Raw genomic sequence first — 27,554 nt, 5'->3', positions numbered from 1 at the left:
TCAGCTGCAGGCAGCATTATAGTCAGCCAGGGCTCGCTCCTCTGCAATGGGAAACAAGAAAGCCAGAATTACACCCGGGGGATAGTGTGCAGCGTCTGACACCAGCTCCCTTCAGCCACAGCTTGGAGGCCACAAAGAGCCTCAGCTCCCTGCCTGTATACACAGCAGCCACGACAACCCACCTGGCTGGTAGTAGTCATAGACTTTGATGTTGGCTGGTTTCAGGCCCTTCACCTCAATCTCTTGTTCCAGTTGCAGGACAAAAGTCTGTGACTCATCGCTCAGCTTGTGGAGGTAGGAGGGAGACTAGCCAGGGAAGGGAGGGTTAGAGAGAAAGAAGTTACACATCTGCCTTGGTCAGGGCTTGACGTGACTTTCTCCTCTTAAAGCGCTCCAGGCTGTTAGAGGGTCAGGACTTTAGAAAAGGAGCAACTACCAGGATTGGCAAACACCAGACAGAGGGACAGGGCTATACAAGCTTCCCCACTGAACAGCCCTGCCAATGCCCTTCAGTCCTGCCCTGAAGCCCCCTGCTATTACAGTGCTGGGCTCTCCACACAGCTCTGCCAATGCCCCTCAGTCCTGCCCTGCAGCCCAGCCACCCCTACTTCTTGTCCAGACCAAAAGTTATTGCTCAAATTTACCTTCTCCAGATAAATGAAGATTGCATCAATTTTCACCTCCATTTTCCTAATGAGGGGTCTCTGCTGCAGCTGAGATAGGAGATAAGAAAATTTCTGAGCTCCTCTTCCTCTCCCCAGGGAAAGGAGTGTGAGAAGGTCTATAGCAGGGGAAGGCAACCTATGGCACACATGCCAAAGGCAGCACGCAAGCTGATTTTCAGTGGCACTCTCACTGCCTGGGTCCTGGCCACTGGTCCAAGGGGCTCTGCATTTTAATTTACTTTTAAATGAAGCTTCTTAAACATTTTTAAAACCTTGTTTACTTTACATACAACAATAGTTTAGTTATATATTATAGACTTATAGAAAGAGACCTTCTAAAGACGTTAAAATGTATTACTGGCACGCGAAACCTTACATTAAAGTGAATAAATGAAGACTCGGCACACCACTGCTGAAAGGTTGCCGACCCCTGGACTATAGGTTCAGAGGGATGGTGTGAGAAGTGCCCCACCTCTGCTCTTATGTCAGGTTTCATTTCCTCAGGTGTCCCCTCATGGAGAGTTTATTCATAGATTCCGAGGCCGGAAGGTACCACTGTCACCTCAACATAGACCATAGAACATCCCCAAAATAATTCCTAGAGTTGGTTTAAACACTGTCAGTGATGGAGAACACACCATGACCGCTGGTAACATGTTCCAGTGGTTCATTACTGTCACTGTTAAAAATATGTGCTTTTCTCGTGATAATTCTTGCAGGCCCAGGGAAGAGCAGGGTCCTGCCCAGATGCTCTCCAAATGAGCTGGGACAATCTCCCCCTCCCAGGAGCGAGGGGCATGGATATGGTGTACATGGCTACCGCCTGTAAATCCTCTTTGCAGCAACTGGAGCAGTTCTGGGTCCATCTGCTGGACATACGTTCTGATTCACAATCAAGCCAGCTGCTGTTTGGTCTGACTCCTCGCCCAGCTCACGAATGCTAATACTGCTCCAAACACAGGAGAGGGAAGGCTCCAGATTCCCAGAAGCTAGGCAGCCTGGGAGCAGTGTATAGAGAGAGATCAGTGGTGGCAAAAGGTAGTACAAAGGCTCCAAGTGTTATGGAGGATTGTGGGAGCAGCTGAGTGAGGGCTGAGCAGCAAGTGAACAGAGGGGTTCCCACAGCTGTCTAAGCACCCCCGCCCTTGCAAGGACAGATCCCACCAGTGATTCACCATCTCACCCTTCGCCATGGCCCCCATTCTGATGCCAAGGTTCCTTACCGATATGCGGGAGCCCGAAGCCAGACTGAATCCAGACAGCAGGGAGACCTCCACAATCATCATGTTGGAAGTGACTCTGCTCCCGATGTAGCTGGGAGTGGGGAGATGATCAGACTGTGAGCAAGGGCTAAATGAGTCTGTAACATTTCCTCCCCATCAGTCCTCGCCAGCACAGCGTCCTGGCAGGGAGATGAGGCCTTGCATTTGAAGATCTGGGGGCTAATGGGATCACCCTGCTCTTAACTGCCCCACCCTCTTGGGTATCCCTCAGAGATTCCCTTCTTTGTACCTATCAGGCTCCTCCCCCCGCTGGTTAAAGCTGCAGGACCCTCCCACTGTCCCACCCCCTTGACAGGCAACTGGTTCTGACCTTCCTCCCCATCTCTCCCTGCTGTCCTTTCCCCACACGGATAAGCACCCCAGCCCTTTGGCTTGCCTTATTCCCAGCTACCAAAGCTCTCTGCATCCCCCAGCCAGGTGGCCTGATCTCCTGCCCAGCTCTGACACTCCCTGCTTTGCTCCAAGCAGGGGCTGCGTCCCAGGCAAATGGTGTATACATGGGGGGAAATTGCAGGGTTACCTGATGTGGATGTGGACAGTGAGGAAGTGCGCATTGCCCTTGGAGCAGTCAATCAGCTGTGTGGTGACGCGCAGAGAGAAGGTCACGGAGACTCGTGGAGGAGGCTCGTTGTATCTCAGCACTGTCTGCAGAGGAGCGAGAGGAGGGGAAGCGACAAATCAGAAATGCCGTGTGGAGGGAAGCAGCATATTTCCCAACCCCCACCAGCAGCAATTCCCCCTTGTCTCAGACACACTCCCCAGTGACTCACCTGGGCATAGACGCAGCCACTGCCCTGGGCCTGCACTGAGAACTCCCCGGGGATTTCCATTAGCACTGCTTGCTGCAGCAGCAGCCGATTCTTGTGAGTGACCTGGAACTTCTTCTCAAAGCTCCCCTGAGACTTCACCGTCACTGTCACCTGTGCCAATGTGCTGAATGTCCGGGCTGCATACTTAGCCAGGGCCTGCAGTGTGACCACCGTATCCTGGGAAGGAAGAGACAGCTACCTCACTGTTTGTGTCAAACCCTGTGGGCATAGGGAGTGATCTGTGCACCTGGGGAATACCCCCCTCCATTCCCCAAGCGCAGCGGGATCTGTGCCCCTGGGTATACGCACTAGGCTTCTCCTCCCTCTGCTTGAGTACAGGGGCGCTCCCCAAAGGAATTAGCAGCAGGATTCACATTCTCTGTTCCTGAGTGCAGCAGGGGCCACAGCCCACAACATTAGCACTGGGTACATAGCACCAGCTCCCAAGAACAATCACCCTGCAAGGCACTAGCACCTGCATTCACCCTCCCAGGCAGTGGGATAACTCCCCTAGGCAAAGCAGTGCTAGTGTTTGCTCTCCTGGGGCCACAAAGAGTCTGAAGTAAGCAGGATGAAGTTTAATAAAGACAAATGCAAGTGCTCCACTTAGGAAGGAACAATCAGTTTCACACATACAGATTGGGAAGAGACTGTCTAGGAAGGATTATGGCAGAAAGGGATCTAGGGGTTATAGTGGACCACAAGCTAAATATGAGTCAACAGTGTGATGCTGTTGCTAAAAAAGCAAACATGATTCTGGGATGCATTTACAGGTGTGTTGTGAGCAAGACATGAGAAGTCATTCTTCCGCTCTACTCTGCGCTGGTTAGGCCTCAACTGGAATATTGTGTCCAGTTCTGAGCACCACGTTTCAAGAAAGATGTGGAGAAATTGGAGAGGGTCCAGAGAAGAGCAACAAGAACGATTAAAGGTCTTGAGAACATGGCCTATGAAGCAAGGCTGAAAGAATTAGGTTTGTTTAGTTTGGAAAAGAGAAGACTGAGAGGGGACATGATAGCAGTTTTCAGGTATCTAAAAGGGTGTCATAAGGAGGTGGGAGAAAACTTGTTCACCTTAGCATCTAAGGATAGGACAAGAAGCAATGGGCTTAAACTGCAGCAAGGGAGGTTTAGGTTGGACATTAGGAAAAAGTTCCTAACTGTCAGGGTGGTTAAACACTGGAATAGATTGCCTAGGGAGGTTGTGGAATCTCCATCTCTGGAGATATTTAAGAGTAGGTTAGATAAATGTCTATCAGGGATGGTCTAGACAGTATTTGGTCCTGCCATGAGGGCAGGGGACTGGACTCGATGACTTCTCAAGGTCCCTTCCAGTCCTAGAGTCTATGAATCTAAAAAGCTGCCCTGTATGGAGATTCAGCTCCCAACCTATTCCTCCACCCGACACCCTAGAGGGAGAGGGGCTCTGTCTCTGATGGGAGCCACTCATCACCTGGGTGGAAGCAAACCCTCCGCGGGCATTCTGCTGCCGGGCCAGCCAGGCCACGATGCCGGCAGCAGTGGCCATGTCCTCTGCGTTTATGCGTGGTTTGGAGACGTAAGCCAGGAGCACATAGGCTGTCAGCTCAACATCCACTGTCTGAGTCCCAGGCCAGAAATCTGTGGCAGCCGGGGAGCTGGGGTTGGGGCTCCAGTGGATTTGGCCTCCTAGGAAACACGAGTTACCTGGGGGAAAACGCATCTCTAGAGATTCGGAAAGCCCTAGTGGAATCATCCCAGCCATCCCCAGGGGCCCAACCCAGGACTGCTCCCTACAGTCTATGCTCTGGGGATTTGTCCAGTCCTAGATCTCAGTGTTCTGAATGATGGGCCTTCCACCCCTTCCCTTGAGGAAAGTTGCTCATTCTCACAGAATCCTCTGTGTTAGGAAGTGTTTCCTGATTGTCCAACCTGAAATGCCCCCCGTTGCTCTACTGCAGCCCGTGATATCCACCCCCACAATCCACTTCCTCTTCCTGCTTGGTGATCACACCCTTCACATACTGTAGCCTGTTACCATGTTTACTGTCACTGTACAGCAGCCTGCAGGACACCTGCTCCTGGAAGTGCTCCAACAGCTCTAAATATCCGACAAAATCAGAGTGTTTGTAATCGGGGCAGAGGGTTTCAAAAGCACTCAGCCCTGGCCTACCTCTGCTCCCATGGAAGTCGCTGAGAGTTTTGCCATTTGCATGTGCGTGTTAGGTTTTACTGCTGAGTATATCTGGGCAGGTCTAACTCCTGGAGCCTGCAGTGCAGTTAAAGGCCATGAAAGCAGCCTAATGAGCCCCTGTTCAGTCCCTCACAAAGCAGCCTGCCTGGCTTTACAGACTTCAAACCCGACAGGGCTTGACCTGCACTGCCGCTGCCTACTGACTATTCACACCGCGCTGGGCAGGTGCATGCTGCTTTGCTCCCAGCAAATCAGACAACAGTCCCTGCCCTGAAGAGCTGCTAGTCTAACCCAGTACCTGATCTGATGGCCTGTTCATCCAGCTTGTACAGCAGCTCCTGGGTCACCTCATAGTCCCTGGCCAGGGCGAAGGCATAGGCCAACACGGCTTCCGTGTAAATGTTGGTGACATTGTGAACGGCGTGAATGAGGCAACGTAAGGCGGGCTGCACCATGCTGCTCTGTGCAGGAGAAGATGCCCACACAGTCACATCTCAGACAACTGGAATCCCTTTATCTGCAGGCTAGCTAGGACCATGTACAAACCTGGGGACAACTGCACTAACTTCAATGGGCTTAAACTGGGGATGAATGAGACCCCTCGAGTCTGCACTGGTACAGCAGCTACACCGGCACAGCAACACTATGGGCCAGTCTCTGATCTCTGTGAAACAGGTGTAACTCCATGAATGCCAGTAGAGTTACTCCAGCTACGCTTGTGTAACAGAGCAGAATCTGCCCCACTGAGTGCTTTTAACTCTACACCGCATCAGCTCTACAATGTGCCTGCCCTGGAGATGCACCAGGACCCCTGCATTACTAACCCCCACTGCTCTGTCACACCATGCCAATTATGCCGAGTGTGGGCTTCCTCCAGGCAGTGCCTTATCAACACCTGGCCTGGCAGATGCCAACAGTGGAACAGCCTCAGAGCCCTGCCCTCTTGGTGCCAAGCCACAGAAATGGTTGCAGCAGTGCGAACTTCTCTCAAGCAGTGCCCCATCAGTGCCTGCCCAGAGGGATTCCAGCCCGCTCAGCTTCCTCACAGCAGTGCCCAGCTAGAGCCCTAAAGGAGGAAAGGGGGAGATGGGGGATGAGGCGGACAGGCTCACCTTCAGTGGCTGCCCCAGCTCCAGCAGTGCTGCAGCGATGTAGGCCCCCAGAGAGATCTCATCATTCACACCGCCCTGTGGAAAGTATCAGAACACAGAGAGATGGGAGAGTGGACACGCAGCACACGTTAGCAATCAAATGTCATTCTAATGGGTGTGACCCCTGTGGAGAGCCCTGGGGCCTAGTCAAGACCCATTTTCCTATTTAAAGGGGTTTCTAGGGTTGGGGAGGTGTTTCCTTGGGGTGTGTCCCCTGTGAGAATCCTAAGGGATCTACCCTAGACTCTGTTCCCTATAGGGCTGGTGAGAGGAATCCCAGGGCTGATCTCCCAGGATTCTCCTTGGCCCCCATAATCCTTTGCTGTCACAGCATCTGCCCATGTGTGCTCAGCTCCCCTATTTGGTTTGGCTTCTATTTACCTTCATGGAAGAGTGGAAGAGCCTCCCTTTGTTGGTAAAGCACCCACTGGGAAGCTGGTGAAGCTCCAGCCATTTCAGGGCATCTTGAAAGTTCTTGTCATCTATGAAGATGGATTTTTTGGCTTGTCCAAAACTCTTAACCACAAATGCTATCAGCCTAGGAAGGTGGGGGTGGGGGAAGGTGTTGGGGGGGGGGACATGGGGAGAGACAGACAAAGACACAAAAGCTTAAATTCCTCCCCAGCAGCAGACCATTGAACTCAGCACCATTACACCAAGAATGACTTTGGTCCAGCTGATTTATACAGTATTGCAAGTGAGAGGTAGAAGCAGGGCCGCCCAGATGGGGGGGCAAGAGCAGCAATTTGCCCCAGGCCTCGTGCTCTGCTGGGGCCCCCATGAGAGTTTTTCAGGGCCCCTGGAGCAGGGTCCTTCACTCGCTCGGGGGCCCCAGAAAACTCTTGCGGGGCTGGGCCCCGGAGCTTCTTCCGCTCCCGGTCTTCGCTGGCAGGGGAGTCCTTCAGCTCCGGGGCGGAAGGACCCCCTGCCATCGCATTACTGCCGAAGCGGGACCTGCCGCCGAAGTGCAACCCAGTCTTCGGCGGTAAATTCGGCGGCGGGGGGCCCTTCCGTTCAGCGACCTGCTGCCGAAGTGCCCCGAAGACCCGCTGCGGGGGCCCCCCGCCACCGAATTACCGCCGAAGAGTGGGCTGCACTTCGGCGGCGGGTCCCGCTTCGGCGGTAATTCAGGGCACTTCAGCGGCGGGTCCCAGAATGGAAGGGCCCCCCGCCGCAGAACAGGCCAGGCTCTAGACATTTCACTGCGCGGGGGGCCCCCTGCAGCTTGCCGGTCCCATGGCTCCGGTGGACCTCCTGCAGGCACGCCTGCGGGAGGTCCACCGGAGCCGCCTGCCGCCGATGGCCCAAGGCCCCCGGAATCCTCTGGGCGGCCCTGGGTAGAAGTTCCCCATTTGGTCCCATCCAGCCCTTCTCTATAGGACCAACTCAGCATGGCTTCCCTACAGTGCATGTTCTAGTGCTTTGTCCAGTCTAGTTTGAAAAGTCCTATGTGATGGGCCCTTTCTTTCTTCTCCTGGGAATCAGTTCCCACCTCTCACTACCAGAAAGAGTTCCTAATCTTCATCCTATATTCCCCCTTTCTTAATTCCATCCCATGATCCCCAAGTAACCTGTCATGCCTCCAACCACTAATCCCTCTCCTTCCTCCTTGTTTATGTCTTGCAGATACCTGTGGGCAGTTGTCTAAGGGGACTGGGAGGGGGAGGGGGTGTGATTATGGCATCACAGAGCCAAGCCAGGCAGATTCAGCAATTTCCATTTCTCTTCCACCCATCTGATCATTTTGGTTTCTCTTCTCTGAGCTTTCTACAGTCGGTCAATGGCTTCCTGCCCTGGGATGCCCAGAGCCACAGAGCTGGGCACTAGCTTTCCCCACCCCCGCCCTGCTCTGTGAGGCGATGCCCCCGTGTGTGCCACCCAAACCACACTGGCCATCTAGCAGCCATATCACTTTGCCAACGCCTATCTACTCTGCTCTCACTAGGCCTTTCTCAGCGTCACTGCTCTCAGCGAAGGCATGTGTGTATCAGATGATCTTTCCCCAGTTGAAGCAGCAGGCGTCTATCCAGGCTGAGCATCAGAAGCAAGGGAAGGCACCAGCTCTTACCACGTGTTCCCCTCTCTATCATGCTCCCCAAAGGCGCTGTAAGCACCATGGCTGTGCTTATACAGGAGCTGCCTCTGGTACCCTGGGGAGAGGGGAAAGAAAACTCATATATTGCACAGCCGTGCCAGGGAGAAGGCCGATAGTGACAGGGGGTGCAGGAGAGGGGCAGGAGGTTATTGGCACAGCAGATGCCAGGCTGGATACTAGTGGAGCTGGGCTCAAGGTACTTGCCGCTGAGCAGGAATCCTGTTGCCCTCTCCCTGATCTCTGGGGTCAGCTGCCCCGTCTTCTCCAGATACTGCAGCACGTAGATGATGGGGGCAAACAGCACCATGTTCTGCCCCCCACAGCCACTGGGCATCTGTACCAGCCGGTCCAGGTTCTGCAGCGCCATCCCCATGATGTCACCTGCCGGGGGAGGGGAAAAAAGAGCCTTCAGTGCAATCTTAAATGCTTTCTTGTGGCTGATCATTCAAAACAACCTGGGGTGCCCAGCCCAGATCTGACAGGTCAATCTTTAATTACCAGGATGAGAGCTATGGCTGTGGGGATGCAGGAGTGGGACTCATGGGAAGTTATGGGTGTTTGGCAAATGTCTAATCTGGGGAGAACAACACAGGTTGGATACAGTGTGAACTGACTGAAAACCTTTTGCCTCAATCCTCCAGTTAAAAATGCTGAACTGAACTCTAATTACAATGAGCCCTGCTTGTAAAAGGATACCAATGGGGCTGTTTGGCTGTGCTGAGAGGTGACCATGTTACACAGGGAGAGTAATACAGAGGCACTCTTGCAGGGCCTGATATTTTACTGGCCTTTAAGGCAAGCAGATAGTGTTATTAGGTAAGTGGCAGCTTGGATGTCATTCTGTTTCATCACTGCAGTTGCCTCAATCTTTTATCTGTCCGGAACAGAAGGACTGAAATCCAAAGAGGACAGTATCTGTTCTCACCTGACTGGGAGTGGAAAATGCTGTAAATCTGAGGTGGGGAAGCCTTCTTCTCTGTTATATCTTAGGGGCTGTCTTAAAGCAAGTCTCTTGGGGTACGTCTACACTACAGGATTATTCCAATTTCACATGAACCAGTTTTGTAAAACAGATTGTATAAAGTCGAGTGCACGCGGCCACACAAAGCACAATAATTCGGTGGTGTGCGTCCATGTACGGAGGCTAGCGTCAATTTCTGGAGCATTGCACTGTGGGTAGCTGTCCCGTAGCTATCCCATAGTTCCCGCAGTCTCCCCCGCCCACTGGAATTCTGGGTTGAGATCCCAATGCATGATAGTGCAAAAACAGTGTCACGGGTTATTATGGGTAAATGTCGTCACTCATTCCTTCCTCCGTGAAAGCAATGGCAGACAATCATTTTGCTCCCTTTTTCCCTGGATTACCCTGGCAGACACCATAGCATGGCAATCATTGAGCCCATTTTGCCTTTTGTCACTGTCACAGTATGTGTACTGGATGCTGCTGACAGAAGCGGTACTGCAGCACTACACAGCAGCATTCATTTGCCTTTGCAAGGTAGCAGAGATGGTTACCAGTCGTTCTGTACCGTCTGCTGTGCCATTGTAAATTGGCGATGAGATGACAGTTATCAGTTATTCTGTACTGTCTGCTGCTGTCATGGGTGCTCCTGGCTGACCTTCGCTGAGGTCGGCCGGGGGCACAAAGACAAAAATGGGAACGACCCCCCGGGTCATTCCCTCCTTTATGTTGTATCTAAAAATAGAGTCAGTCCTGCCTAGAATATGGGACAAGTGTACTAGAGAACCAGTGTATCAGAGAGCACAGCAGCTCCGTGTCAGATCCCGCAGAAATGATGAGCTGCATGCCATTCTAGAGGGTGCTTTTGCAACAACCCCACCCGTTGCTTCCCTCCTCTCCCAACCCTCCTGGGCTACCATTGCAGGGTCCCCCCATTTGTGTGATGAAGTAATAAAGAATGCAGGAATAAGAAACACTGACTCTTTAGTGGGATAAAATGAGGGGGAGGCAGCCTCCAGCTGCTATGATAGTCCAGGCAGGACATTAAACAGCGTGGGGGAGAGGAGCCCAGCATCCCGCTGCTATGATAGTCCACGCAGTACAGAATCTTTTCTTTAGACATGAAAGGGGAGGGGCTGATGGAGCTCAGCCCCCAGTTGCTATGATGAGGACGGTTACCAGCCATTCTGTACCATCTGCTGGGAATAACCGGGAGTCATTCCTATTTTTACCCAGGTGCCCCCAGCCGACCTCACCTGAGGCCAGCCAGGAGCACTCATGGGATGATGATAAGATGGCTACCAGTCCTTCTGCACTGTACCGTCTGCCACCAGGGAAGGGAGGGGAGAGGATGCTTCTGTTCAGTGCCGCGGCACCGCGTCTACCAGCAGCATGCAGTAGACATACGGTGACATTGAAAAAAGTCAAGAAATGATTTTTTTTCCCTTTTCTTTCACGGGGGGCAGGGGGAGTAAATTGACGAGATATACCTTGAACCACACTGGACAATGTGTTTGACCCTACAGGCATTGGGAGCTCAGCCAAGAATGCAAACACTTTTCGGAGACTGCAGGGGACTGTGGGATAGCTGGAGTCCTCAGTCCTCCCTCCCTTCCTCCACGAGCGTCCATTTGATTCTTTGGCTTTCCATTATGCTTGTCATACAGCACTGTGCTGTGGACTCTGTATCATAGCCTGGAGATTTTTTTCAAATGCTTTGGCATTTCGTCCTCTGTAACGGAGCTCTGATAGAACAGATTTGTCTCCCCATACAGCTGTCAGATCCAGTATCTCCCATACGGTCCATGCTGGAGCTCTTTTTGGATTTGGGACTGCATCGCCACCCGTGCTGATCAGAGCTCCATGCTGGGCAAACAGGAAATGAAATTCAAAAGTTCGCGGGGCTTTTCCTGTCTACCTGGCCACTGCATCCGAGTTCAGATTGCTTTCCAGAGTGGTCACAGTGGTGCACTGTGGGATACCACCCGGAGGCTAATACCGTTGATTTGCGGCCACACTAACCCTAATCCGATATGGTAATACCAATTTCAGCGCCACTCCTCTCGTCGGGGAGGAGTACAGAAACCGGTTTTAAGAGCCCTTTATATCGATATAAAGGGCCTCGTGTGGACGGGTGCAGGGTTAAATCGGTTTAACGCTACTAAAATCGGTTTAAACGCGTAGTGTAGACCAGGCCTTATAGTGCAGTCAGGAGCCCCAGCCATGACTGCCTCATCCTGTAGCAATCCTGTATTGGGTCACTAGGCAGCACAGCCTATGAATGAATCCACAAGTCAGAGCCAGAGAGAACCTCAGGGTCTGGCTGTGTCCAGCAGCCTCTGTAAAGAATCCCCCTTGGCTTCATTACAGCTGAGGCCAGTCTGTTCTCCACTGCAAGGCTGTGCTACAGCTGTGAAACTCAACACAGCTGTGAGAATTATTGAGTATATCCCAGCCAGGCTCCCAAAGTCCTGTCCCAGCCGGCACTGGGGTCAGTGTAGGCCTTGGCCTGCATTCTCTGGGGGCAACCTCTTTGGTCCAAAGTCCTGCTCAGGAAGGTGGAGAGGATCTTCCCCCAGGACACTCCCTTCCCCTTTAAAGTTGGGGTGCCAATCTAGAACTTCTGAACCAAGGTGGTTGGAAAATCTTGCAGAGATTCGCTAATAAACAAGCATCAAATCTTTTGAGGATTCGTCTGTCACTAATGGGACATGGCTGCCCAGCTCAGCACCTGTTTGTCTGTAACATGAGTCAGTGAGCTCACACACTGGGGCAACTTACCCAAGACAGAGATGGTAGCTCTGGCTGATCCTTTCACTACATTAGCAGGGAGGGTGAGGGACACAGGGTCTTTGACTGTATTTCCTGATGATCACACATTAAAGAAACAGCATTAGAAATCAAGCTGTAGGAATCCAGCCAAGGAGACGAGGTGGTTAGCAATAAATCAGAGGTGTTCACATCTGGATCGCCCCCATCATCCTGGCCAGAGCAATCCATTCTCCAGGACTCTGGGTAGTCCCAGTTCTAAAAATTCCCCAGTGATGGAGCTCCCAACACTCCTGTGGGGGAGACTCTCCCAGCTTTGTTATCATCCTGTCTAATGTACCTCCCTTTGCTCATTTTCACCTGGCCAGCCCCACTTATGCCATCAGATCGCTCACCAACAGTCCTTAGTTACTTGTTGTGATCCCCATTACAGCCGTACTTGCAGATCCTGCACTAACTCTTTACAAGGCACTGGCAGAATGACTATGGAGATAAAATGGCATCAGAATTTGAAAGCCATTACCCCAAACTCCAAGCATATAGATTCAAATCTGGTCACCATGTGGCTGGGCATCTTCCTGGGAAAAACCTAGAATGCTGCAGGGAGGGGCGTGGGGGACTCAAGTGGGCAGGGGTTCTTCCCTCTGAGTTATCACTGGCCTCAATGCCCCAGTGTGGTGCTAGGGGGCGCTGTGCTGGAGGGAACCGCGTGGGAGGCTCAGCAGAGGGTGCTCTGTCCCCTGGTTGCGTGGTAGACGCAGTGGAATGCCAATGAGAGGGATTATTTTTTGTCTTTTCATGTCATGAAACATCACACCGAATGAGTTTTACATATTCCTTTATCTGCACACCAGTTCCATTCCCTGCCTCCAGTGAATGCAGGGACAAGACTCCTGAGACCCCTCCAGTGCAGCCCTCCTACCTCCTCTAGGGCACAGCAGGCAGCTGTGAGCCTTCTCCACGAGCACTCCCTCTGGCTGTTGGAGCAGAGACAGGGACATTGTAGTGGACAAACAGGGTTACAAACAAGATTTCCAAACAGCTGCAAAATCCATGTGTGATTTCGGGTCTCAAGGGGTTGTGCCTGAGCAGTCAGGAGCTTTACCCCCATTAGCCTCAGGCTGGGTTCTCTCTCCTTTTATCCCCAGAGGGCTGGGCTGGAGCTGCCCACCACAAGGACCCCAGTGTTCCAGTCACAGTCAGCTCAAGGGAGCTGGAGGAACAAACCTCGAGGGAGGCGGCACCCTGGTCTGTGATCACATGCTGGAACTGGCGTCTGATGGAGACTGGAGGCGAGAAGACTACAGATGGGAGCATGGGTATGGCATGCAGGGTGGTATGGGAAATGGTGCAGCGGGGAGGGTATAAGCAGGAAAGTTAGAGGAGTGCTGGGGACAGCAGTGACTGGTGCAAAGGCTTTGGGATGCTGGCTTCAGCTAATGACACAGAATGAGAACTTTGTTCCCCAAATGCTCCTCCCCCCCTTCAACTAGGGAGATGGGGTGACCCATGATCCAGAATCGTAAGGGACAGAGGGAAGCCTGGCCTCATACTGACCTGGACTAGCAGGGGTTTGACCAGTGTATCCTTCCGTGGCATTGCTCGGGGGAAGATCCTCCTGCCTCCACACTGTGGCATGTTGTCCATCACCACTGTGCTGACCATTATATTCACTACCCCTGTCAATCAATTTGAACAGTGTCTGTCTCACAACTAGTGCCAAGCTGAGGCAATGTGCCCCAGCTGACATTTTGTTGACACTGATCAGGTGGGGGGCTGGAAGGTCTTACTCTAGCTGGTCCTGATAGTCTGAATGGTCTCATTGGCCTAGATTGGCCAGCTGGTCTAACTGACCAGTAAGGATTGCTGACCCCTCGTGTAAGTGACTCAGTGATGTTACACCAGGAGTGACTTTGGCCCATTAAGAATATCACTGTAAATGGTAAGTGCACCTCAACGCAGGTGGAGAGGGAAGACTCAGCAGCTACTTGGAAACTGAAGTCCCTCTTTATTGACAGGCTGAGTCCGGTATGGCAGCAACAATGCGAGCTTGCCTTGCATGTACCTGTGTGCCTCTCCCTACCCAAGGTCAATAAGAGTCTGCCCCACCTTCAAGGGACATGAGAGAGGGACTCCAAATCCCATCCATCCTGTCAATGGATGGGAGAGGCAATTAGTGCCAAGGTGGTTTTGCGTCTTGTCCTACTAGGAACTGGACTGAGAGCCAAGTGGGGACCCAAAAGTGAAAGGCTCCATATAACACTCCCCAGTCTCTCTGTGCCACCCAGCCTCTCTTACTCGCCCCTCCGCCACTGTCCCTGCCCTACCCAATGTCGTGGCTGTCACGTTCCATGAGAAGGTTCTGGATTCTTCTGCACACAGGCAGTGGATGTACCTGCAGCTCCTGCATAGCTCCAGCCAGAAGTCTGGGGATTTAGCCAGGGACACTTGGATCTGAACAAGTGACAGAGGTAGGCAAGTGATTAGCCCTGCCTGGAAAGCCCAGCTGCTGGATGTAGAGCTCCAGGGCATGGCAGGGCTGCTCCATCGAGCGTGCTGCCACGTGGAGTGGCAGGAGCACTCACCTGGATGCACTGCTGCAGGTAGTTGAAGACTGTGGCCTTTAGAGTGAAGGTCTCTTCCCGGACCACAGAGTACGGCAGCGTCACATCCACAAAGAAGGGGTGGAATGTCACAAGGCTCATGGTTGGGGCGAGTCCAAAGCCCAGCTTGGCCACGCAGAACATCCCAGCTTTCCACTCGGTGATAGTGTCAGGCACTGTGACTGGGACGTCCCTGTGTCCAGTGGGACTGAGAGCAAGAGAACCATCACATAAAGCAATTTAATGCACCACCTTACAATGGGAGCAAAGCCAGGGTCCCAGGCTCAGTGTGTGCAGTTGCAATCCTGATATTATGGAGCAGCCAATAACCCTAATCTCAGGACAACTCGCTAGTCCATTGATATTAGCCCTCCTTAGGAATGAAAAAGAGATGGAAAGAGACTTTGTACTGGGCCATATCTGGTCCATCCCCCAGGCCAGGATGGCTCCCTACAATCTGTTCTCCTAGGCTTTGGCCAGGGATCATTTAAAACATCCTCAATGATACAGCTTCCATCCCGCCGCCCTTGGGGAGACTCTTCTATAGTCCAGCAGACCCTCATTGTTAGTGTTTCCTGTTACATCCATATTTGTGGGTTCCAACCCAAACATACTGGGAATGGGAGCCACACTTTGAATTCAGCTGGGAGCGTCTACCAAGTTGAGAACTTGGTGTTGAATCAAGTAGAGGATGCCCACTGAGTGGGGATGCTAGGTCCTGAACCAAAAGGTGTATTTTTCTGTGTTAAGTGTGGTGAGAGCTGAACTTTGCTCCCCAAGTTCCCAGCTGGTTTTTTGTTTGGCACATTACAAATATAGGGTTCAGCTTTAAGGAGGGCTTTAAACTAGGTTTGACGGGGACAGGTGAGCAAACCCCACAGGTAAGTGGGGAACAAGACCTAGGAGATGGGTTGGAAACAGGAGGGAGCATGTGCTATAATGGCAGAGAGAAAGGAGGGTCAGGGCAAAGCTGGGAGGCAAGATCAAACCAGTATCTTAGATGCCTATATACAAATGCAAGAAGTATGGGTAATAAGCAGGAAGAACTGGAAGTGCTAATAAATAAATACAACTATGACATTGTCGGCATTACTGAAACTTGGTGGGATAATACACACGACTGGAATGTTGGTGTGGATGGGTATAGTTTGCTCAGGAAGGATAGACAGGGGAAAAAGGGAGGAGGTGTTGCCTTATATATTAAAAATGTACACACTTGGACTGAGGTGGAGATGGACATAGGAGATGGAAGTGTTGAGAGTCTCTGGGTTAGGCTAAAAGGGGTAAAAAACACGGGTGATGTCGTGCTGGGAGTCTATTACAGGCCACCTAACCAGGTGGAAGAGGTGGATGAGGCTTTTTTCAAACAACTAACAAAATCATCCAAAGCCCAAGATTTGGTGGTGATGGGGGACTTCAACTATCCAGATATATGTTGGGAAAATAACACCGTGGGGCACAGACTAAACAATAAGTTCCTGGACTGCATTGCAGACAACTTTTTATTTCAGAAAGTTGAAAAAGCTACTAAGGGGGAAGCTGTTCTAGACTTGATTTTAACAAATAGGGAGGAACCTGTTGAGAATTTGAAAGTAGAAGGAAGTTTGGGTGAAAGTGATCATGAAATCATAGAGTTTGCAATTCTAAGGAAGGGTAGAAGAGAGTACAGCAAAATAGAGACAATGGATTTCAGGAAGGTGGATTTTGGTAAGCTCAGAGAGCTGATAGGTAAGGTCCCATGGGAATCAAGACTGAGGGGAAAAACAACTGAGGAGAGTTGGCAGTTTTTCAAAGGGACGCTATTAAGGGCCCAAAAGCAAGCTATTCCAATGGTTAGGAAAGATAGAAAATGTGGCAAAAGACCACCTTGGCTTAACTACGAGATCTTGCGTGACCTACAAAATAAAATGGCGTCATCTAAAAAAATGGAAACTAGGTCAGATCACAAAGGACGAATATAGGCAAATAACACTAGGTTTAGGTTGGACATTAGGAAAAAGTTCCTAACTGTCAAGGTAGTTAAACACTGGAACAGATTGCCTAGGGAAGTTGTGGAATCTCCATCTCTGGAGATATTTAAGAGTAAGTTAGATAAATGTCTATTAGGGATGGTCTAGACAGTATTTGGTCCTGCCATGAGGGCAGGGGACTGGACTCGATGACCTCTCGAGGTCCCTTCCAGTCCTAGAGTCTATGAGTCTGTGAGCTACAAAATTCAGACCTAAGTTGGGAGAATTCAGGCCCTTCCCACCAAGATCTTTGGGATCTTTGAATTTAGGCTTTTGCTTCCACTGCAGTGAGTCTAATCATATGATCCATGCTCAGAAAACCCTTCTGTTTCAAAGAGAAAGGCCAAAGGAGACAACCCCGTGCTCTGGGACAAAAATAGATGTTTGGAGTCAATATAATTATATTTGATCTGCTCTAAAGAGTCAACAGTGACTCCATTGCTACATCTGGTATGTGGGTAGAAGGGACCTGCCATGATATTTATGAGCAAAGATAAATGGATTAAATGTGTCTTGCTTGACTAAAGACAACAAAGGGGTGATAACTTCTCTGTGATCATGGAGGTGTGTAAAGAACCAGGTAGGTTCAGGAGGCTACAGGGAGATAATGTAGGAGGAAATGTGATAGAAACTGAGCAAAGTAAGAGATTCTGGATGTAGATCTGGAAATATTCCCTAACATTTAGGATCTACTAACTGGGAGAAAACCTTCCCAAATGGAGCAATGGAATCACCATCAACCAAGACTAGACAATGCCCTGGAGAATGTGTTGTGAGAACAAATCTGTACTGGCTGGGACAGTGAAGAGACTAGTAAATCTTTTCCATTTGGGATTTTAAGAATTCTTACATCTGGCCTTTAATACAAACGCTGGGGAGAAATCATTCAGACTTAACAAGAAAGGGCACAGTTCCCTTCACCCTCCATGGCATTCCTCCAGCTGCCAGTACCTACCCGACAGAGATCAAATCCCAGAGCTAGGTTTCAGGGAAATACTGGCGAACTCTCCCTGGGATAGTGGATTCTGGCGGAGCCTCTGAAACAAATAATACAGATTCTCCATCAGGATTTGGACAAGTTAGCCCCCTCAGTCACAGACTGTCCAGCGCTGAAATGACAGGTTCAGTTGGCAGAGGGAGGGTGCCAGGACTGATAGTCTGTGAGTGAAGGGTTAGTCTGGCACTGCAGATGGAAGATTCAGGACAAAGCCACGCTTACTCCTGGAGACTGGCCCCCCATTAGTCTCTACACAATGCTCCCAAAAGTGCCAAAGCTGAGGAGCCCTGCCCCTCACTGACAAGTGGGTGTTGTACCCATTAGGGGCAGTGACTGTTCCCAGCATGGGGCACATGGTGAGAGATGGCTGACAGTGACGCTGTCCCAGGGACCTGGAAAGAAAAGCCTGGCAGAGAGATGCACTTAGGAGCTCCTATGGGAAAGGAGGGGAAATGGGGAAAGGAAAGCAGCATTGTCCTAGGGAGGTGAGGGCCCTGGGGAAAGGGGAGAAGGGGAGGCCTCCACAGAGTGACCTTAGCGGAGGTTGCTTATGCTGTGCCTACCCAACAGCTCCAGGGCACTGCCGGTGGGGCTGAGATTTCTCCTTTCATGCTGGGAGAATTGCAAGTGCCATTGTGATCCTCTGGTGGGCCCCGCTGCCTCAGTGCATGACTGGTCACATCACTGCTCTCCTGCTATTGGCAGTCTACTGTGTTTGAACTGTGCGCCTGATCCAAAGGCCATTGAAGTGTCACCAGGGCCTTAACGCAGTGTCCCAGATGCACTAGGGAGGGAACATGGAGACAACTCCACCCAACCCTAATCTCTACCTCTTGGCATCATGCTTCTCCACAGTGCTCCCCTCACAATGGATCTGTGGTTTAAGTTTCTCCCAGATCAATGGGATTTGTGCTCACTCTGCCTTGGTTTTGGACGGCTCTTTTGCTGGGAGTTGACTGCTGGGGTGTCCTGCTGTCCCTGCCCACCTCCTCCCCCCGGACTTCTGAAGGAGCAGAAAGAAAGACAAACAATGGAGAAAGGAAAAGGGGAGAGTGGAGGATCTGTTCAGCAGCTTGGGAAGAGGAAGGAAGTACTGAAAAAAAACAGCAGAGACAGACAGCCATGAAATGTTTGAAGAAGCCAGAGGGTTTAGAGAGTGCAAAGTGAATAGCTACAAAGGAAATCACTGTTACCTTGGCCAGGGGAAGCAGAGGTTTAAGAATAATTCGATAGCAACTGAGCAGATCAGGTAAGGTTAATTATAGTTGTGAATTATAACACTGCATTGCTCAGCACCAAGGGGCTCAAAGCACTTTGCAAACAATAATGATGTAAGCCTTATAATCCCATTGTGAGACAGCGCAATATCATTATCCCGCTTTTACAGATGGGGAAACTGAGGCACACAAAGGCAGTGACTTACTCAGGGCAACACAGCAGGCCAGTGGCACAGATGTGAAGAGAATCCAGGTCTCAGAACTCCCTGTGCTGAGGACTAAGCACTGGGCAACTCCCTCTTCTGGGTGTTGGCCTCAGCCCTGGTTTTCTGTCAGTATCCATTGGCCAGGCAGAGGCAGGGATACCCACCCAGCAGCTAGAGGGAGGGAATGGATAAAGCTTACCTAGGTTGCCGGTGGGAGTGCTGTCGGCCTCTTGTCCATGGGATAATAGCACTGAGTTGGCTTCTTTATCATGAGGTTGGAAAAGATTTTCAGGCCTACGCTCTGTTACAAAGAAAAAGAGTGATGCAGTGGGAGAGCAGCAGCTGCGACATGGCAAGATCAGATTCATTAATAACTGTGATCTAACCTTAGCTGCTGCGATCAGCCCTACATCTGGGGTGGCGTGGGGCTGCTCTGCCTCAGGAGGGGATGCGCTTCAGACTCCTGTTCCCCTCTTGCTCTGGGAGGGCAGCACATCACTGCATTCCTTTCTGGGGTGCAGTTTACTTTCCCACTTGGGCCTGCCAGCTCCAGTGGCAGGCACATGGGGGCGGAGCCTTTGTGGCTGTTCAGAGGTCTGAGCCTCATTGCTCATGATTCCCCTGCATGGCCCTGTAGGATCATGGCAGAGCCTTGCTCACTGTGACAAATCTATGGGCACCTGGGGCTGCATTGCACACGGTGGGAGAGTGCCCACTACTGCGTCACCCAGACAACCGCCTGAAGGTCTCATTTGATTCTCAACCCCAAGCACTGACTGAAGCCTCCAATCCTCTCTCCTCATCAGAAGGGGGAGTCTCAGAGACTTGGATTGGCCATTTAATGTCCAGTGACTCCAGTCACCTGCCTGATGTGGTCACACTGCTAAGCAGTGCTGTGTGTTACTGCCACCAATCTGAGGTGCCCACCTCGCTTGCCATGCCCCAGCCAGTGAGTGTCACTGCCTCGCTATTGGTTAGGAAGGAGTAAAGAGGGGTAACACTTATCCCTGGAGGAGAATGATCTAGAAATCGAGAGTGTCCTGTAATGATGAACTCTAGGCTCTGCGGCACAGTTTCCCCAACGGATGAGGTGGAAGCCACATACCACTTGGAACGCTAAAGCTAAGACTGGGCAAAGAACAGGGGAATAGACTGCCAAGAGTAAAGCTGTTGGGGGAGGGCACTTTCCCATTCGCATGTGGTTTCCCAGGTGTTATTTCCACGCAAATTCTGGTAAAAACTCAGAGACAATTACCCTGAAGAGGTTAAAGAATCCGGCTGATAGGGATACCAAGGCCTCCGTGACACCAGTGGTAATAAAGGTGGAAGTCGCACACATAGATCTGGGTATTCCTCAACTTGGTGGGGGTACCCATGGCGGTGTATGAAAGGGAATAACTCATAGACCTAGGGAAAGCAACAGAATGGAAAGAATCAGGCAGAGAGGAGCAGGTATCTATCACTCTCACACCATCCCAAGACAAATGTCCCATACTTGCCCCTTCCTAGCACAGAAACCCCCCTTCACCCGAGAGCCCCAGCTTTCTTCTCCAGCCCCTTCCCTGGCAGAGCTGCTGGCTCACAAGTCACTCCACCTTTGTGTCTCCTCAATCCATCTCTGGTCCTGGATGACCATGACTCTGAAGGACAGACAGTCACTCACTGTTTGGTTGGTCAGCTCTTTCTCTGGCCTCATGAGGAGCACGCTCTTGTCCACTGCCCGGATTGCACACACCGAGCCAGAAGCCGCCTGAAGCTGGAGCTGGACTGTCGATCCTGGGAGAGTTTCTTTAGCTGAGAAGCCCATCTTCACCTTGCTCAGCACATGAGGAAAGCAAGCAACAGTGGAAGAGAAAAAGAGATGTTACCTTTATGGGCCTTCCCACCCCTCCATCTCCACCCCTCCTTTTTCTCATTCCCACTCACAGATGGCAAACACCCTCTCCAGCTCTTTCCTCTGCTCACTCACTCTCTGTACCTATGACCTGGCTGGCAGTGGGGCTGGTGGGTCTTTCCTTTCAGCCTCATCCAGTGTTCTGGTTGGGAAGACATGGTGGCTGGGTCTTTTCAGTGAAGATCACTCAGACCTTTGTTCTTATAACTCTGCCCCAAGCCTAGGCACAGCTAGCAGAGCACTGCTCAGTGCACTGAGACAGTAGCTGATCCCCATCTCACACTCTGAACTGTCTCCCAGAGACCTCCTCCCCCCAAGATTCACTGGCTCCCTTTGATGCAGATTCTGTGGGCCCCAAAGACCATCTCTGACAGCAAGAGATCGCTGGGACAGGCAATGCAGTGATAACTCCCAGGGCAAATGGCTCTACAGCACTGCTCAACTGACCACATGCACCCTGGTGCCTCACTTTCCTCTGTGATAGCAGGTAGTGGCCATGGCTGGATGAAGGAAACCAGACTTGATGGTCCATTGCTCTGATCCAGCCCAGTGGAAGGTGGGATACTGCATTAGGCAGGCTTATAGTCTGATCTGGTATAGGAAAAGGAGTGAGACCAGACTAGATAGAGCCAGTGCCTTGACCACTCTGGATACTCTCATGCAGACTGGTCACTACTAGGTGGAAACTCTGTGCCCCTGGGACCTGAGCTTTCACACAATGCTTGCACTCATTTTCTCCCCTCTGAAGATTCTGGGGCTCCAGTTTGCCCAAGGTGCACCAATCCCTCCCAGCTCTTTCCCCTCAGCACCATCCCCAGTTTCCCCCTCAATTGCGAGTCTCACTTGGTTTTTGAAGCACATGGCAACATCAAACTGGATGCTGTCGGCTGCCACCCCTTTGCTAGGGAAGATGGCGTACACCACTAATGAAGGGGCAGGTGCGACGTTAGAAGTGAAGGTCAAAGGGATGGAGAAGGAGCCTTTCAGTGCTTGATAGAAAGAGAGAAAAAGTGTTTCCATCACAACTCCTCCAAGATATTTTCCTATCCCCTCTGCCTCCCTGAATGTCTAATGCACCCATCACTATGGTAATGAGGAATCTCCCACTATCCCTCCACTTCCTTTTCCGTGTCCTCCTCTCTGTTCTATCCTTCCCTCAATCCTTTTCAGTCTCTTCTCCCTTCACTCCCTCCCCACTCCATCATTCCATCCTCAGTTTCCTTTGTTCCAGCTGCTATGATTTATTCCCACAAGCTTCTCTCTGACCTATTTCCCATGTGTTATAGCTCTACCATGGAACCAGGTCACTCAAAACAAAGGGGGATTTCAAGGGAAACCTATGAAACATCCATTAGCCCCAGGAGCCCCTCAGGAACTGGCTCCACCCTCTAGATTAGCCCTGGGACCAGGTTTCAGAACTCACTGCTCAGTTTCCCAATCTGTACATTCTTCTGGCCCCTAATGACAATCCCAGCTTTTCCAGTGACCTGAGGGAGGAGAAAAACTGGATGATCCTGCATGCTGTTATCCCCAGAATGTAATCAACCCCACCCCATGCACCCAAGTATAGCACGTAGGCTGTACCCTTGATGGAACTGAGGCTCTAAGATAAGGGTATTTTCACCGCTAGGATACTGGCTGATTCAGGGAGATCAGGGAATGGGATGAGGAGTCTTTCCTCCCAAGGGAACCAGTTATGAGTCAACCCCAGGTCAGGGGCAATGGATGGATAGTCAGTGCATCAGTGGATCAAGATGTGGGAGATGGGGTCTTTCACCTCCAGAGAACAGACTCTAATCAAGCCTGGATGAATAGTGACCAGAAGTCATTCCCACTGGGTGGCTGTTTGGCAGCCTGTCTGAAAGGAATGAGAGGTTCTCAGTTCAGTTCCTAGTGAGAGAAGTGTGCACATCACAAAAACCCACCATCCCTATTGATGCTGAGTGGCCTATTCTTGGCAGCCTCAGCAGAGGCCAAGGATGGAATAAGCCACACAGACTGAACTCCTATCTCACCCATGGAGATGGCCCCAGGGCCCAGCTGAGGGTCTTTTTGTGGAGAAGTTTGAACTGCTGCTTCACATACTGCACCCAGAGGTCTCTGAGTGCCTGTCCATCTGGCACTTTCCCTCAGTACCAAATTAAGTGGCAACTACAACTTCTCCCTATAGGCTTCAGTTCGGCAACCCATCCCAATGTGTGCTGCTCTCCCTTTCCCCATATATGATTATCCCTCCACTGTGACTCACGTAGTAGGCGAAATCCATGCGGCTAGCTCCTTCTCCCAGGTCCTTCCGGCTGAGCGCAAATGTAACCTGGACATTCTGCTGCAGCCCACAGGGCAGCATTCCCAGCAGCGGGTGTATCTTCAGGAAGCTCTTGGTTGTGACATGGAACGGCTGCAGGTACTGGTAAGTGTTCACATAATCAACGTTAATCTTCCCAGGTTCCTGCACCAGATCCTCCAGATTGAATCTTCCCTAGGATAAGGTCATAGACACATAGAAATTAGAGACGAAGACCTGTACAGTCACATTTTATTTCCTCCTTCTCCCCAACCCACACCAAGGCAGTCTATGCTCTAGAGCTTCGTTCATGACCAGCTACAAATGTCTCAAGATATAAGGCTTCCACCACTTCCCTTGTTATTCCTAATATCTGCACTGCCAGAGCTGTATGGGGAGCCCAGGACTGGAATAGCAGGGGGCTGCAGGGCAAGACTCAGGGGTGTTGGCTGGGCTGTTTAGTTCCAAGTCTTCACGTTCATGAACACAAGTGTTGAATCTTCTGGACTTACCTCCAAAGAGACAGATGAGCTATTCCAGGCAGTTGTGTCCATGTTGAATGAAGCTTTTCCAGTGCCATCCGTAATGTATGTTTTGTTAAACCGTTGCCCCATGTAGCTTATCATGAGGTAAACTTTTGTGCTTTTCATAATATCCCCATGATGATCCTGTAACTTAATCTGGATGCACCACAGAGGAACATAAAAACTAAGATCACTTATCTCCTTTAGTGTCCTACTCATCAGCATCTGGCCCGTGACTAATACACCTCCAGAGCACTTATTCCAATCTAGCCCCACAGTAGGGGCACTGGCTGGCTCAGGGGAATTGGAGTTGGCTCTTTTCACTTCTAGGGCACTGGTTCCAGTCTGGAGCCACGTCAGGCAAAAGGGATATTAAGCTTTCCCACCTCTAAAGCCAAGTATTTAGTATCAGTCAAGTTGAGGGTGGCTGAAAATTGTCCATCCTTAGCTATATGGTGGCCTGTGTGAAAAGAGTTGGTGTGGGTCAGTCCAGTTCCTATTGGACAGGGGTCCAATCACATCTGCTAATGGCATTAATTAACTCCTTTGTTTGACTCTCATCAGGCGTCAGAGGTGAAACTACCTAAGAAAACTGGAGAAGGGGGGTGGATGTGGCATGAAAATGCCTAACTCGTGCAGCGTGCAGAGAGCAATAACAGCACAGGAAAACACTGGTGTGAGGGGACATGTACCCCACGGGTAGCTGTACCTCTGGAGCAGAGGCTGAAGGAACATCTCTGCCAGCCCAGTGGGAGTACATCTAAAGCAAGTCTAAGGCCCATTGGCAGGGGGGAGAGGGAGGAAAGCTGTATGCATAGTGCGGTCAAAGAGATCTTGTCAGCTCTCCACCAGGTGTTGGTTCAGCACAATTTATCAGCCATTAAATTCACTTGCAAACTAGGGGAAGGAAAGAGAGGGGGAGAATCACCTTCCTTCTGTAGGGGACTCCAGGGATGTAGTAATCTTCCAGCTCCTCAAATGTGGCAGTCACCGCTGTCCTGGAGATGAGAAATTGGCTAGAGGCATTGATTTGCATCCCTACGTGAAAGGGAGAAAAGGCGAGAAATGTGAGCTAATGGGGGGAGGGATAGCTCAGTGGTTTGAGCATTGGCCTGCTAAACCCAGGGTTGTAAGTTCAATCCTTAAGGGGGCCTTTCAGGGATCTGGGGCAAAAATCTGTCCTGCTCTGAGCAGTGGTTTGGACTAGATGGGCTCCTGAGTTCCTTTCCAACCCTGATATTCTATGAAGCTGGCACCAGGGAATGACTCCACCTAAAGAATGGCCCCTGGTTATCCAGCCTTTGTTCAATTTCACTTCATTATTCCTATAACCCCCACTGGGAGCCTGCTAAACTATTCCTGCTTTGCATGTGTACCCTTCAGAGACATGGAGACTGTTTTTCCCAGAGTTGTCAAACATACCTCTGTAAAATCATTCCCTACATTCACAGCCATTCCCAACCCCATTGTGAAGCAACACTGCCTCAGAGCAGAGATCTCTGCAGGACACACAGCCCATAATGCTCTCTGGTTCTCCTCATGCCTTGACACAACACTCTGAAAGGAATGGACAAAAAGAGGGATGAAGAGGTCCTGATCCTCTCCCACTCCATTGGTGTGACCTGTCTGGAAATACCTTCTATCTCGGTACCTTCCCTGTACCATGTGGTCCCACATGTCTCATGCATCTATGCTCACCTGTGCTGTCTTCCACCAGAGAGGCCTCTGCACTGAGCTTGCTGTCATACTCGTAGGAGGTGAGGTTAAAGACTGCCATGCTCACAGAAGTGGAGAAGCAGCCCCTGCTGGTGGTCTGGAAATGGAAAGGGTGCATGCATTAGCTGTGCCTGGGTTGAGGGGCTGTGGAGACAGGAAGAAGTTACTGGACCATAGAGGCCTTGTGCAACTATTTTCCATGCTACAGAATGGGCAGTGCTGCTGCCCTCTCCTGTCCCTCCCTCTCCCTGACACCTCTGCCTCCACAGTGCTCCCTTCCTACCCACTTACTCTCTTCGATAGGGCTAACCAGCTCACCTGGCCACTGTACTCTTCACAGATATCTATGCCAAAGTGTCTTGGAGGCCGCTTGTACTGCCAAGCTTTCTGGCATAGGGTCACCCAGATGGTGCCCTGTACTGCTCTCCCATAGGTGTACCTGTGAGGAACAGGGCAGAGGGGAAAGAAAACCAGGAGAGAAACACTAAGGAAAGAGAAATATTGTATAGTGTGCAGTGGCATGAGCATTGTGCTCCTCTATGGTTGCCTCCCTCCTGAGGCTCTCAAACCTCCACTCTGAGGGAGCTCAGTACCATTATCCCCATTTGACAGACTCTTCTTCAGGGCTTTTCCCAGTCTGATTTCAAACAACACAAGCTGGGACTTCCACACTGCTGGGTGCGGGGCGATGTCACAGTCTAGCAACTCTGATAGGAATGTTTCCTCATAGCCCAGCCTGAAATATATCCCTTCAGTCCTGGCTCTCTCAATTCAGTGCCTTCTTGAACATTTTCTCCCTCCCCGTGGAGTTTACACCATCCAGGTAGCAGTGGAGCTTTCACACATCCTCTTTCCCCCACCCCTACTTAGCTACTGCTAACAGCAATTTCCACCACATGTGTCTGACGAAGTGGGTATTCACTCACAAAAGCTCATGCTCCAATATATCTGTTAGTCTATAAGGTGCCACAGGACTCTTTGTTGCTTCTAACAGCTATGATTCCACTGAAACCCACCCTCTCCACCTATGAAGCAAATATGGTCAGCAGAGTTTAAACAATGAGAAGCGGTGTGTTCTTCCCAAACATGATGATGCGCGTTCCTTCACCTCAAGAGGGTTTCTCCAGGCTGGTATGTGGACCTCACCCTACCCCAGCTCTTTCCAGATGAGCATGTGTATCCAGTCTCTCCAGTCTAGCACAGGGCTCTCCTCTCCGAGTGAGGGCCACTCTCCAGCTGGATTCCTGTAGAGGGGAAAGACAATGACTTGGATCTTTCCCTACACAGTGAATCTCTTGGTATCTGAAGAGGCACCTAATGTTTGTTCCTTCTCCTTTCCCATTTCTTTTCTTTGATGGACTCAGGGGATGGGGGTGTTTGGGGAAGGGGTGTGCGACCATTGATTAGCGGCTCCTTCCCGGCAAAGCAGCCTCCTCACCTGCCGCACACACGGAGCGGGAAGGTTTTATCCAATGCGTAAATCTGAATTGGCCCCTCAAAGAAAACCTCGAATTTTGGCAGCACTAGAAGGAAAAGCCAGAGACAGCAGGTGAAGAGCAGGCTGGCAGGACATAGGCTTAGGGAGGGGTCTCACAAGAGAACAGGGTGTGTGGGTGTATAGAGGGGTGTAGGCAAGGAGTGAACGAACAAGGGGAGGAGTATGTCCTATAGGTCACTGCTGGGATCCCTCAATGAAATGGTGTTGGAGGAATTTCCAGCACTGCTGTCATACTATTCCAGCCCAAGTATTAATTAGGCATCTTGATGAAGTGACATTTCAACGTATCCTGACTAAGATTCCCGTATCACCCCATCAGGTGTGATCCTCCCCAGGTGTGACTCCTCCGCTGGCATGTGATTAATCTTGGCTCTCAGATGGTATGTGATCACTATCCCACTACTCAGATGAAGATGTTTTGCCTTCACATTTTTTTAGACATTAGAAATACAATCCATCGATAGGAGTTTCCTCTCCTCATATCTGTCCCCTCCACATTTCATCATACCATACTCCTCAACACTAAAGGTACTGGAAGCTTTTGTGCTGGCCACGTCGATGGTGTAAGTCCCCAGGGAAGGTTCATCAGCTAACTGGAAGGATAGATCCACAATGCCCTGCCTCGGCCGCACATCGAGCCATTGACCAATCCGGTTACTGTTGGGGTCCTGCTCTCAGAGAGAAAAAAAGGCAGCCACCAT

At 50.9% G+C, this 27,554-nt stretch overlaps 1 protein-coding gene across 1 annotated transcript; it reads right to left on the bottom strand.

Annotated features, from left to right (window-relative positions):
• Positions 1–27,554, bottom strand: LOC127046297 (alpha-2-macroglobulin-like protein 1). Its single transcript, XM_050943154.1, is given in 32 exon segments — positions 1–41; positions 183–285; positions 645–713; positions 1,889–1,979; positions 2,469–2,593; positions 2,719–2,934; positions 4,210–4,424; positions 5,228–5,390; positions 6,042–6,116; positions 6,462–6,618; positions 8,149–8,230; positions 8,380–8,556; positions 11,918–12,001; positions 12,828–12,882; positions 13,463–13,584; positions 14,233–14,359; positions 14,491–14,716; positions 17,473–17,554; positions 18,300–18,321; positions 19,146–19,238; positions 20,193–20,209; positions 20,212–20,344; positions 20,601–20,750; positions 21,675–21,820; positions 22,255–22,318; positions 23,080–23,310; positions 23,628–23,795; positions 24,568–24,677; positions 25,338–25,452; positions 25,674–25,794; positions 26,794–26,878; positions 27,362–27,554. Coding segments are annotated over 32 exon segments (3,858 nt in total).

Source organism: Gopherus flavomarginatus, chromosome 1 (assembly GCF_025201925.1).
Source record: "Gopherus flavomarginatus isolate rGopFla2 chromosome 1, rGopFla2.mat.asm, whole genome shotgun sequence".
NCBI lineage: Eukaryota > Metazoa > Chordata > Testudines > Testudinidae > Gopherus > Gopherus flavomarginatus.
This window is presented reverse-complemented; position numbering and strand designations above follow the sequence as displayed.